Below are 14,400 nucleotides of genomic sequence, written 5' to 3' on the forward strand. Positions count from 1 at the left end.
TCTGTATAGTCTACAGCTCTGCAAAAGGTATTTGCAAAATAGGCTATAAATTCAAAATTAACCAGATTGAAATTTTATAAACGGAAAAGTAGTGCAATTAAATGTGCCAGAATAAATTTTAAATCGGTGTAGTAGTATGACGAACAATGTTTGCAAATATTGCGTGTCCATTTTATTTTATATTAAATATTGTAAAGGCTTAGGCCTTAGAGCAGGGGTTCTTAACCTGGAGTCCATGAACCTCCAAGGGGTCCGAGGAGATGCATTAAGGGGTCCATGAAACGACCAGCAGACAGCGAAACCGGGTCTCCGAATTTGGCTAAAAAACTAAAATTATTATTGAGGAAAGTTTCGCTCTGGATCTAATTGTTGTACGTGCGAGCAAGTGTTTCGACCATCACTATGTTGATTAAAATCTAATTTCGACATTTGCAATGTGTTTCTTGTAAAGTAGTCCATAGCTTTTCAAAGAATGTTTTAGGGGTTCGTGGTCCAAAAAAGGTTAAGAAACACTGCCTTAGAGGTTCCTCAGTAACTTTTAACCCCAGGCCCTTCACAGTTTTAATCCAGCTTTGTTGTAGTGTATAATTTGGTATGGTGTAAGTTATAAAAATGTGCTATTTATCTATCACACTTCAAACTGATCGAATCTATGTACGTATGTATGCCCAATGTTGGCCTATTCAGAATTTCTTTATGTTTGTGGCGGCTTGGCTCGCTTTTGTAAAATCCTTACGTCTTTCGTAGAAATGTGTTTTCCAGAACAATTGGAGTTTTTAAACTTTCAGTCCCGCCACATCATTCTTATGAAAGAGTTTTCCAGCTAGTAAATGGAGTTTAAAACTTGCCTTTTCAGAACACTGCAAACTACCGTTGGTATATTTGAAAACTTGCTACGAATAACTTCGTGTGAAAGCTCCTTATTTAGTACGTTACCAGGTCGCTTCCAAGTAACTGTTTCCAACTTAACCAAATTTAATTTGCATTGCAAACACACCGATTTTCACGTTCACACGCTTTGAAATGTTCATGCCTTTTTTGTCATATATTTCCGCCACATCGCAGCACGTTTTATAAGCTTGAACTTTTGTGTGAGACTCCCTCTGAGCCTCAGAACCTCAGTCACAGACGCGAAGTTATAGACATATGTAATACCGTACTACTGTAGTTGTGGTGATTGAATCAGTAGACATCGTGTAAACAGTCACATGACTTGTGTTCTCGGTTATTTGTAATATTGAGAAAGTGTACAGCACCTACAATAAAAGCCTTTTCTGGCAAACGGTATTTGTTATAATATAATACGAACGTTCGGCTATCAGAAAGGTTAGAGAATTCTAACCGCACGCAACAATAGAGTCAGATACTAATGTAGTAGGTTAACTAAGTCAATAACGTAACGTAAGCTAAGACCGATAAACTCTGCATCTGTATCTGCATCTGTCGGCATCAACCTCTACATCCTAAAACGACCCCAACCTCTACATTTCTGATGACCCCGACGTTCTAGTGACCACCGACATTTCTGGTGACAACCCGACGTTCTACTGACAACCCGACGCTTCGACGTTCTAATAAACCACCGACGTTCTAGTGATCACTGACGATCTTGTGTCAAAAACGACGCGTTTCAATTCTCACACTCTCGCAATTCGCACAACCGTTCTTCACTGGTAAGTGGATTTTTCACTTTTTATACAACTACTTGCAACCATAGCTTGTAAATGCATGCTCATCGGCTTGTACCTTATTAAATTAGCTTAAGCTATTCTTATTGTGCTGCATTGTGCTGCAGTTTGAAATAAAAGTTTCTTGTTGTAAAGTATTTTTTGGTTCAATTGTGAACAATTTTTGCGGTGCGCCGCCTAAAACATTTTCTATCGGTTTTGATAAATGTCACAACCTGTGCCGACACAACGAAAAGTTACTTCGGTGCCTGGCAAAGCTAAGACAGAATACCACATGAGCACACGATCAACCGACCGTTCCAACGAGTCAATTAATAATACAACTATGTCGAACGAAAACGGGGAGGGATCTGCAAATACTCCCGATAATGGCATTGCTGGTCCGTCTGGTCTGGGTACTAGTAACCAATTACCAACAAACGCGCAACCACAGAACAATACTTTACGAAACGATTTGTTTTCACACGTTAAACTTCCTACCTTTTGGAAATTTAATCCCGAAGCGTGGATTTCTCACCTTGAACATAAATTTTCTCTTTATCAAATCACTTCTCAAACTAATCGTTACTTGTTGGCGGTAGAGGCAATTCCTGCGAAAGACCTCGCGCTCCTTCGGTTACCTTCGGCGTCAGCACAGAACTGCTACGACATATTGATCAATGAAATCTTGAGAAACTTTGATAAACGTGAGGACCATTTAGATTTTTTGTTGGCGGACCTGACGCTGCACGATCAGTCCCCGAAACATTTAATGCGCGAATTAATGAGCGCAGTAGGTCAAGAGAATCTTACTCCGCCAGTCGTCAAACTAATTCGTGCTAAATTCCTTAAAGCGTTACCACCAGACGTCGCAATTGCGTTAGCCAGCGTGGAACATCACGATCTCCAGAACCTTGCAAGCAGAGCCCACGAAACCTTGCTGCTTAAACAACCAAAAACTTCTTCGCACAACCTTTCCCTTGCCATCACTGATACGGATGACATTGACTACCCAATGCAACCGCAAATACAGCAAATTCAATTGTCTAAACCACCGCGCTATACACGATCTAACGCTAACAACGAATCTAAGAGTTCCGGGCAAAGAAATACGAATTTCACAAATCAAAATACGCCAAACCAACGCAATTCATTTAACTCAGCATGGCAACAACGATCACCACGCACAAACAATGGACAGTTTCACAAATCATACAGCAACAACGGGTTTAATCGAGATAATCGCCGACAAAATGGTTCTTCTTTTGCAAACCAACGCAAATATAATTTTTTACATTCATCCCCCACATTTCAGAAACCAGACTACCAACGTAGCAATTACCCTTGCGCGTCTGATGCTTCTAATGGCTTATGTTATTACCACGCCCGCTTCGGTAGGGATGCGCGCCGCTGTCACCCAAGTTGTAGCATGTGGGAGAACCAATCCCGCCCAACAAAAAACGCGTGGCGATCGACGCAACATTAACCCCGTCAGTCCCGTCGATCGCATCAACAATAAAAAGAGGCTGCCCCTTGTTAACTGTATATGATCACGCCAATAGTATTCACTTTTATGTAGATAGCGCGGCAGCAACTTCTCTTTTGTCCGCTAGTTTAGCTGACGTATCAAACCGCAAACCGCAAACACCGCTTTTCGCTGCTAACAGCACGCCAATTACTACGTATGGCACTACACAACTTAATGTTTCCCTTCATCCTCGTTTTTCTTATCCCTTTGAATTTGTGCTTGCGGACACACCTTTTTGCATATTGGGGCTGGATTTCCTCACTGAATACAACTTTGTTTTGGATCTTAAAGCCAAGCATCTGATAGATGTACCGAACCAACAGCAATATACGTTAGAGCCTGTTGAAAGTGATCCTGTTCGCATATCCATTCTCAGCCAGATAGATCCTGTTGCAGACCTTTTACATCAATTTCCAGACTTGCAAAAACCCATGTCAGCTGTTAAACCAGTGAAGCATTCCATCGTTCACCACATCCATACCACAGGTTCTCCTGTACGTGCACGTCCACGTCGATATAGCCCAGAAACAATGCAGATCTTGAAGAAAGAAATTGACAGCTTGCTGGAGCGAGAAATTATCCGATACAGTGATTCTCCTTATGGAAGTCCGGCCTTGCTCGTTCCTAAAGGCTCTTCTGGCAATAAATATCGTCTTGTCGTTGATTATAAATTAGTCAACAAACAAACAATCGACAGCTGTTACCCTCTTCCGTTCTTACATAGTTTTTCCGAGGTTTTGTATGGTAAAACTGTCTTCTCTAAATGCGATCTCCAAAACGCCTTTCATCAAATAAAAGTGGCTCCAGAAGATGTCCATAAAACGGCGTTTGTTTGCCCCCTAGGACAATTTGAATACACAAGACTCCCATTCGGTTTATCGGGCGCCCCACGGACCTTTTCCAGACTAATAGGGGAAGTAGTACGTCCCCTTCAGCACCTTGGAATCTTTGCTTACCTCGATGATATCATCATTGGAAGTAGTAACCTATCAGAACATCTTGAACACCTTAAGTTGCTTTTTCAACGACTTGAGGAATTTGGCTTAACGCTCAATTTAGACAAAAGTGAATTCAACCGCGAGTCTCTTGACTACCTTGGCCATCACATAAATTCTGAGGGTATACGACCAACTCAAGAAAAAGTGCAGGCCATTCTTGATTACCCACAGCCACAAACCTGCAAACAGCTGAAACGTTACTTGGGAATTTATTGCTATTATTTTCGCTTTCTGAAGCATTGTTCCACAACCTTACAACCGCTTTACAAGCTAGTTCCGAACAGTCGCAGCAAACGCGCGGCCCCTTTAACATGGAATGTCGAAGCCGAATGCGCCTTCGCCAGCAGCAAACAAGCTATTGCAAATGCTAGCACTTTAGCGTTTCCGAAACTCCATGCTCCAACTTATCTAACAGTTGACGCTTCGTTGACCGGTATTGGAGCGACATTAGAGCAATTGCAAGGAAATCAACTTGTTCCTTTGGCCTTCTTTTCAAGACAGCTGAACGCTACTCAACGTAAATACAGTTGCTTTGACCGAGAGCTGTTGGCCGCTTACAAGTCAATACGTCATTTCCGCTACTTCTTGACAGGCCGACAATTCACTTTGCGTACAGACCATCTCCCTCTGGTTTCAAGTCTCAGTAAGCTCTCCGAACATTACTCTCCAAGACAGTTCCGGCAATTGTTGTTTGTTTCAGAATATACAACAACCATTGAGCACATCAAAGGCTCTGCCAATGTTGTGGCGGACCTCTTGTCAAGGTCTCAACCTTCGGCACCCAACATTAATACTCTTTCGGACGTTCCGCCTCCTTTAGAGTATGAGAAAATAGCACAAGCTCAAGCCAATGATCCTGCTATTCAAAGACTACGCACCGCAACAACATCACTCAAACTCCAGGACTGCAAGCTGCCCAATAAGGACCTTACCATCCTTTGTGACGTGTCCACTGACACAGAGCGTGTTCTAGTTCCTTCCTCCTTCCAACGTCAAGTATTCCTGCACTTACATAATTTATCGCATCCTGGAAAAAAAGCCACAATTAAGCTCATCAAGGAAAGATTTATATGGATAGGGATGTGTAAACAAATCGCTACCTGGGTTCAACAATGCCCAAACTGCCAGGAAGGAAAAATTTTCCGCCACACTAAAACCGCACCGGGGAAATTTAAAATTCCCTACGGACGATTTTCTGATGTTGCAATTGACTTGATTGGACCACTACCAACCTCCCATGGTTACAAATACATCCTTACATGTATTGACCGTTATACGCGTTTCGTTCAAGCCATACCAATCCCTGATGCCACCACGGAAACCGTCGCCGCTTACTTTGTAAATCTCTGGTGTTCCTTGGTCGGTGTTCCAATCATCCTCACAAGTGATCGTGGACCATGTTTCATAAGTTCCGCTTGGGCAGAAATTATGCGCTCGCTTGGTATTCAACACAATCTGACTACAGCTTACCACCCCACTTCCAATGGAATTACAGAACGCGCAAATGCAGAGATCAAGCGCGCCATCAAGTGTTCAGACGAACCTGAACGTTGGTTTCACAAATTAGGTTTTATTGTCTTGGCCCTGCGTAATCGCTATCTCCAGGATTTGAAATGTACACCTGCTGAGTTAGCTTTTGGACACACCTTACGGCTCCCAGGTGGTTTCTTTTCTGATTCCAAGCTTGCCTCTGCAGTTCCTACATCCAGCTACCTCGGTGCCTACCGAGACTTCATCAACGACCTTCAGTTTACTCCAACGACCGCTCATACAAAATTCATGCAGTCCTACGTGCATCCGGATTTGAAACATTGTGACCGCGTTTATGTTAGATGCGATCATGTCAAACGTGCGTTAGAACGCCCTTATGTTGGTCCTTTTCCAGTATTGGAAAGATACGAAAAATATTTTGTAATATCCCGTCATGGCAAACCGGATCGCGTCTCACTCGACCGTCTCAAACCTAGCTATACAATTGATATTGATGCTCCCTCACCATCATCCTCCTCGCATCAACAAAATTTTTCTTTGCAGACTCGACACCCTGCTCCTCAGTCAGTCTCCGCTACTTCAGCGAAACAGCAAACGACACCACCTACTGTCACTGCTCCTGCTTCTATAAAACCGCCTGAAGTTGTAAAGACTTCTCGGACTGGTCGCAAAATCATTCCACCGAAACGGTTCTCTGACTAAACAACACAACATGTTCGTTTGTCTGCTGCTTACATGTTTCTTTTTGTTCACATCCGCCGCTCAGACGAATCTTCATCCGGATACACAGAAATTTCTGTTATGTCAGCGTTCGCATTCTCTCGGGTTATATACCTTTGATGACGACATACATTGTCAAACGCAGACACCCTTCTCCATACACAACTGCTCTGCTACCGTGTTTGCTCCAGATCTGCATCTCCAGAAGATTCCTGCAACAGTTTGCACTTCACAGATTACTTCCTGGAGCACTACTTACTTCTTTTTTGGGAGTTATCAAAAATCGGCCAACACCTTTGACGCACACCCACCGTACAACCCAGAATGTTCGTCGTGGAATAAAACCAACGTTTCATCACATGGACCGCTGATCCTGTCTAATCCTGCGGCGTACTCAACACGCAATGCAGTCCATTATAGGTTTGTCTGGCCGACTTCAGCTTCTGGAACAGTAACAAACGACTTCTTGTTTCACACTACAATTTACTACGATTACGTCACGGACACAATGACGTCGTCTCTTGGATCTCTTGCATCGTGCTCAATCGGGCGTGGATACTGCTTAACGGGCAATCGTATGTTTATATGGCGAGTACCTTCGCATATCAACTGCCCACCAACCAAGCCTCTCGGGACTCACAAGATGCTCCTCCATTACAACTCTACGTCCTTATATAGAGTTTCCTTACCTGATCTCGGGATCTCGGTACATCACTGGAAGAAATGCTCCTCTCGTGCGAAAAACTGCTATGGCAAACATATTCACTGCGACAACAACAACTTTATCTTTCGCTACCAACAATGTACAGAGCTCGACAGACTCGCTCTTTTTCGTCCTAACCGGCTAAGGCGTGCCCCTTTTCGAACGCCATACTCTCAATTCGAGCGACTTTTTGCAACCTTCGACACACAACAGGACGACCTTATTTCAGAAGTTCTCACTACCTTCAACGAAGAGAACAAGTTCCTACATTGCCAACTCACGAAGCTAATTGGCACACTCTACAAAGCAATTGGGAAGATCTTCCCTACTGAGATACTCACTACTACTCTTGGACATCAAACCATGGGTTCCAGCCTTGGAGATTTTATGTCCAGAGCAGCATGTCACTCTATCAACGGTACCGTCTTACCGTCACTTGCGTACCGAAACGCATTCAGCCAACGTCCTCTCATCAAATATCGCGATCAAAACGGCCACAGTCAATACGGCCAACTCATTTCAGACAACATTGTCCTACCGGGAGTGCACCTGCTGGAATCGTATCGACCAGCAAGAAGTTTTGTCTTCCGAGTTCTGGGACACACTGTCCTGTATCACAACTATACTTTATCGCACGAACATGTGCAGGTGCATCAACTCAACTTACCTTTGTCGCCTATACACGTCAACTACAAGGCACCCGACTACGAGAAAATTCTCAACGAGCTACCTGACTCTGACTCGTTTACTGATCTACAATCGCTGCTCAGCTCTATGTCTGAAGCCAACCTTCTCAAGGAACAAATGCGACATGTCATGACAAGCCTTACTACTACTACTGATGAAACTATGATCAACGGATCCTACGTCGCAGACACATTCGCACACGCCGCGAAACAAACGTTACTCCTTGCTCTGTCGCAAATTACGAATCCATTTCTCTCAGCCCTTATATTCATCCTGCAACTCCTTGCCATGATGTGGGCCCTCTTCCATACCATCGGGTTTATCCGATCGTCTCCGCACCATTTGCAGTATGCCAGATCCCTTGTATCCCGTGTCCGCGCTTGGCGCCACCAACAGCAGGCGCCGGTTGCAAGACCTCAACTACCACAACCGCTGCCCTTGCCTCGGCGTTCTCGTGATGAACCGTCTCCGTCCGGATCTGCTGATGACGCACCGCCCGCTTCATCTTCTCGTGATAATTTCGCGAGCACCCACACACTTTAAGTTTCACTATGTGTATCACCTTGCTTCAATACCGATAATGTCCTTTGCATGTACAATTTTGCCGTTTTCCCTTGTCGCCGCTTTCGATTTTGTAACCGTTTTGCTTCGTTGCATGCTTAGTAGCTTATTCTTGTGCTAGTATCGTTTTCACTTTTCCCGCCTTATTGCATGCTAACTATTCCTGTGCATGAGTTTAGCTGTTTCAACCCACCTCAATAGGGGGAGGTGCAGTTGCAAAAAATTTACCCTCTACCCCTTTAGTTTCTCCACAGACTTTGCTGCCACTACCATTGCTGCCAAAACCACTTCAGTATGTCGACGGTATCTGATTCCTCCGCTGACGTTCAAATTGACGAAATCACTTCAGTTACTGAGATGATTCCCGACTCACCCGATTCACCGGTTCAACAATCATCTCCCGCGCCGTATGTGCCGATCGTCAGACCTGGGGAGCAAGGCGCTCCTGCCCCCATGCCCCAGAGCGCTGATCTAGCAGATATACAAGCTACGGTGTTACAACCAGTACATAGACTATTTCGGCCGTTTAAAACAACCGTTACAATGCCGACCCTTGCGGTTCCTGCACCGCCAACCACTTCGGCTGAGGATCTACTACTTTGGTTCCAGCAGCTGGATGAACTGTTCCAGCTGGTTCCTGATTTTGAGTTTATGAGCAAAATCCTTACCATGGTAGCAGCCACACCTGCTTTCCACATGGCCCCCTTGATGAAGTATATATCCAACGGGGTTACGGACAAAACCCGGGAATACGAACAGTTCAAACAATTTTTGCATGCCCGGTTAATCTTGGAGATACCCTCCAACATGTAGCTATATTACCATCAGTTATTTTAAGCATATGTTACAGTTCATTCATTTGTATATAACTTCAGTTTTTTGTTTGTGCTTGCTCGCCATTGCCACCTTCAGTACGTTACATGTTAATTGTCATCTTTTTCCTTCCGTAGCGGGGGAGGAATGTGGCGGCTTGGCTCGCTTTTGTAAAATCCTTACGTCTTTCGTAGAAATGTGTTTTCCAGAACAATTGGAGTTTTTAAACTTTCAGTCCCGCCACATCATTCTTATGAAAGAGTTTTCCAGCTAGTAAATGGAGTTTAAAACTTGCCTTTTCAGAACACTGCAAACTACCGTTGGTATATTTGAAAACTTGCTACGAATAACTTCGTGTGAAAGCTCCTTATTTAGTACGTTACCAGGTCGCTTCCAAGTAACTGTTTCCAACTTAACCAAATTTAATTTGCATTGCAAACACACCGATTTTCACGTTCACACGCTTTGAAATGTTCATGCCTTTTTTGTCATATATTTCCGCCACATCGCAGCACGTTTTATAAGCTTGAACTTTTGTGTGAGACTCCCTCTGAGCCTCAGAACCTCAGTCACAGACGCGAAGTTATAGACATATGTAATACCGTACTACTGTAGTTGTGGTGATTGAATCAGTAGACATCGTGTAAACAGTCACATGACTTGTGTTCTCGGTTATTTGTAATATTGAGAAAGTGTACAGCACCTACAATAAAAGCCTTTTCTGGCAAACGGTATTTGTTATAATATAATACGAACGTTCGGCTATCAGAAAGGTTAGAGAATTCTAACCGCACGCAACAATAGAGTCAGATACTAATGTAGTAGGTTAACTAAGTCAATAACGTAACGTAAGCTAAGACCGATAAACTCTGCATCTGTATCTGCATCTGTCGGCATCAACCTCTACATCCTAAAACGACCCCAACCTCTACATGTTAATGTAGTATCTATGGAATATCTATCTATCCAATATCTGTTGAATGTGGCAGAAAAGAAGTTTATTTACATAAAAAGGTGTAAATAGCACAAGAACCATAGTTTAACATTTTTAGAATAATGGGAACGTTTATTGAATAGAAATAAATTAACAAAACAAAATTAAACATACAAATCGTTGGAAACTGTCCAGCTGTTTTTTATTTACAACTTTATGCAGTAGTGTACTACTGTATAGTTATATACGATGTCTATGAACAGATAAAAGTCACTTTTAGCATCAGCACATTGGTACAGTATGCTAAAAATAACAGTTGATGCAAAATGGGTGTGTGTTGCGTTTGTGTTGTTTAGCCGACATCCCATGGCCATAACTGATGAAGTTACCCTCAAACGTGTTTTGCCATTTGTCATTCCAGTAACGGAGTGTCTTTTTGGAAACCATTTGGCTTAAAAGATGACTTTTTGAAATGCTGAAACTGTGAAACAATTAGAAATAAGCTAAAAACAAAAGCTTCTCGCCAACGCAGACAAATGTGAAATTTTTTAATGTTAGAAAAGCCTATAGATATAGTAGACTTGGCCTATACAGTAGCAATTTGTAATTAGAGAAGCAAAATTTTATGTCCACGTCAATGACGTCATCATGTCAATAAAACCAGAAGTCACAGATGATGTGATATGGATAGATACTTCATGTAGTGAAAAGCATGTGACAAACCTGACTGTAAAGTAAGCTAGTTTGCGACAAGAAATCATGCGTTCAAAGATGCAAATGTTGTCGAGCACTGAAACCTCAGTTCTTTGTGTTATTTATGATGAGCTTGTTTACTTATTATAAATCAGCGTGAAAATAAGAAAGTTCAGCTTGCATGTTGATAAATTTCATGCATTCAGCTGCCACACTTTCCACTATGCGTCTGCAGACCTGCATGCACATTGCACTCTAAAGGTTTTTCGGTTCTCTTACTTTTGCATTGCCACTTGAAGGCCTGAATGACAATGAGTTAATAGGTAATGAAAAATAAGTTATGATGTAATAATTCCTCTATTCTTGATCCTGATATGAGAGTGCAAAAGGGGAAGCCTAGTCCAAGGGCATTAGAACTGTAGCGCCACCCAGGTTGGAAAGGTTGTTGTTTTGGGGTGATAAATTACCCGCGCAACAAGATGAAACAATAGCCATTACATGCACAATTAATTTTAATCTCCCACGCACTTAGAAAACCTTTCATCATATAGTGCTACTCTATATCGAATAGGGGCTGCATTACTACAAGCACGGCGCTTGAACCACTTGGCAATGTCTCCTCACGTTTCGCACATTTACCACCCCAAAAGCAGGGCATGAGATTTTCTCCTTCACAGCAAAATGTGCCTGGTGATTCACTACGCATCTGGTTCACCCCAGTTTTAGGCAACTGTCCTTCATCCAGTCACCCATTAATCCACCCTGGGGGTCAAGACGTGCCATGCTTTTCAGTGTTGGTCATACTAAAGCGTCAGCATGAAAGCTTCCTAAAAGGCTGAGAGAAGGAAAACAGGATTTTTCAAAAAAACTGGACTTACAGACCTATAGACTTTTAAAACTTATTTTAGTTTTTGTTATTTTTACAATGAGCTTCTGTGATGTTGTGAAAAAAACGATGCTGAAATTTGCTGCATCGGTTGTTATCGCATAGCATACAGTTTTGCTTGAGCAAAAAGTAACAAAGCCAAAGACGCTTAAAACGTACATGAAAATTATGATGGCAATACCTAAGTTGCTGATAAGAATTAGCGTAGCTATTATATCCAAAGTGCAGAAAATCAAGGATGCAAACATTATTGGGCACAAAAGCTAGATACGTTGGATCTTACATTAATACATTGTAAACTGAAAAAAAGACTGGTATCAAAAAAGAATAAAGATTGTCAATTACAGATTCATTTGTAAAAATTGTGTGTTTGAAGCTATTTTTTGGCAGGCTAACCATGCTCTGAGGCTATTGCCAAATCATAGGCATGTAAAATTTGTTGTGGCTTAACCTTAACTTAACCCACCTTAACTTATTATTACCGGTATTAAATCTTTATCAATTTAATACATCCATCCTCATACTAATATAGTAGCTTATAGTTATATAATTTGTTTAAAGGTTAGTGGCATTTGTTTCTGTTTCTGAAGTATTTTTCTTGAATATCTTAAATGAGTGAAAGAAAAAGCTTAAATGATTGATAGTGTGATGAGTGTTGCAGGTCAGATTATCAAGCTAGTTAGGATCAGATACAAGACGGCTACTAGAGATTTTTGTGGCCATGAAATTTTCACTTACTTACAATTTGTATTACTTAGTACTGCAATTACAATATTTGTGTGAAAATTGGGATTACTTTATCTCTTTCTATAGCAAATCAAAATGCTAGCTGAATCACGTAGTAAACAGAAATGGTCATGTGATCCACGAAATACCACTTGGGCGAAAGATGACTCCCGATTCGGTGTGAAGATGTTGGAAAAAATGGGATGGGAAAAAGGAAAAGGTCTTGGTGCTAATGAAGATGGCAAAGTGAATCCAGTTAAAGTTGCATACAAATCTGATAACCTTGGACTTGGTTGCTCAATTGCTTATGATAAAAACTGGGTGGCCCATCAGGATAACTTTGCATCCCTTCTTTCAGAACTCAATAGAAATGTAACTCCCGATAGTCCTTCAGCAAAAGAGCCAGCTGAAGCTGCATCTGTGTCAAATTTGGAAGAAAAGTCAAAAGTACAAAAGCGTGTTCACTACAAAAAATTCACAAAGGGCAAAGATCTCTCTACATATAAGGCGGCAGATATGGCCGCCATATTTGGTTCTGGAGTCTCTCATAGTGAACCTGTTACTCCACAGACTCTGTCAGAAGCAGAAGAGTCGAACAGCAGTGCTGAATCTTGCCCTGAAGTACCTTGCAACAGTTTAAAACCAAAACTAAAAAAGAAGAAAAGAAGTCATTATACTCAAGAAAGTGAATCTGGGAAAACAGTAAAATCACAATACAGTGTCCAAGAATACTTTAAAATGAGAATGGAAAAGATCAGTGCTGAAAAATTGGCAAATAAACAAAATATATCTATTGTGGTTTCAGGGGAAAGTCCAGCTGGGGATGTTAACAATAACATTACTAAAAAGAAAAAGAAAAGAAAGAAATCTCAACAAATAGACATTGAAGAATCTCCAGTTTTAAATGTAGAAAATGCTATGTTGCAATCAGTCGGAAATGTGGATGAAATGCAATCAAAAAGGAAAAAGAAGCGAAAGGTGAAAAACATTAAACTTGACACTAATGACAACTATTTGACTTCTACTAAAAATGATAAACAAAATGGTTTAAAAGATACATCAGATTGTCCCCCTAAAAAGAAAAAGAAAAAAGACAAAAATTTCATTAAGGACAATATTGCTGAAGTTAATAAAACACTTGTTGATGTGAAAGCATAAACCCTTGTTTTAGTTGGCATACTGTATTTTAATTAGGAAAATTTTTCATCAAGGAATATTGGAAAATTCGTTTTTTGTTTAGGTAATCTTTTTTTCAATTAAAACATAATGAAATACCTGTTCATTGTAACGGTTCTTTACAATGTATTTATTTCAAGTTGTCCCACAAAACCGGTTGTAAAGCTTGAAAGCAAAACTGTCACAGAACCTTTTATGCTGTTGTGGATACACTTTCTGTTTTATTTGTTGGGGCTTGGAAACTAGTTTTAAATTTAGCAAATTGGGAATATGTAACAGTGACACTGCCATGCTGACTGAAGTATCAACATAGTGATAGTATTTGTAGACATTTTACTGCCATGTGTATTGACAAGTAATGTTACAAGCTTTTGCAATATGCAAAAATCCCACTATGATACCATTAAGGCAGAAAAGAATGATCTTGCAATGCCAGTGTAGGATAATATTATCAGCATTTAAAACCTCTACAATCACCCTCTATGGTTTGTTGTTGTTCTGCATTTGTTGTTAATCCAAAGTGTTTGCCGTAAGGCAATAAATTGTTTCTTAGCTGTTCTTTAGATGGCTTAATCGGTCTGTACAAACATATGTGGATTGTTTTTCCTTGCTTAGACGTAAACTTTTGCAAAATATTTTGTGAACTAAAATAGTCAGTTCTATCATGTTTACACCGCACTGCAATATTATTGCGTTGTTTAGTATAAACCAGTTTTCCATTATGCTGAATTTTAATAATTTTATATGGTATGGTGCCAACTGCAAACAATTGTGAACTAATATTGATAGGTTTTAAATTGTTAAGATTTACCATAAT

At 41.1% G+C, this 14,400-nt stretch overlaps 2 protein-coding genes across 3 annotated transcripts; both read left to right on the forward strand.

The window, feature by feature from the left end:
• The first annotated feature begins 720 nt into the window (after positions 1-720).
• LOC143460235 (uncharacterized) lies at positions 721-10,086 on the forward strand. Of its 2 annotated transcripts, none has more exons than XM_076957666.1 (2): positions 721-1,673; positions 8,599-10,086. In XM_076957666.1, exon 2 carries the CDS (start codon positions 8,650-8,652, stop codon positions 9,166-9,168), a length of 519 nt encoding a protein of 172 aa, XP_076813781.1. In that variant the 5' UTR covers positions 721-1,673; positions 8,599-8,649; the 3' UTR covers positions 9,169-10,086. The 2 variants fall into 2 exon arrangements, with proteins under 2 accessions (XP_076813781.1, XP_076813782.1); XM_076957667.1 differs by having other exon boundaries at positions 8,610-10,086.
• Positions 10,087-12,437: 2,351 nt separating this feature from the next.
• LOC143459398 (uncharacterized) lies at positions 12,438-14,372 on the forward strand. Its single transcript, XM_076956539.1, has one exon. It carries the CDS (start codon positions 12,504-12,506, stop codon positions 13,563-13,565), a length of 1,062 nt encoding a protein of 353 aa, XP_076812654.1. The 5' UTR covers positions 12,438-12,503; the 3' UTR covers positions 13,566-14,372.
• Positions 14,373-14,400: the final 28 nt, after the last annotated feature.

The sequence above is a fragment of the Clavelina lepadiformis genome, chromosome 5 (genome assembly GCF_947623445.1).
Source record: "Clavelina lepadiformis chromosome 5, kaClaLepa1.1, whole genome shotgun sequence".
NCBI lineage: Eukaryota > Metazoa > Chordata > Ascidiacea > Aplousobranchia > Clavelinidae > Clavelina > Clavelina lepadiformis.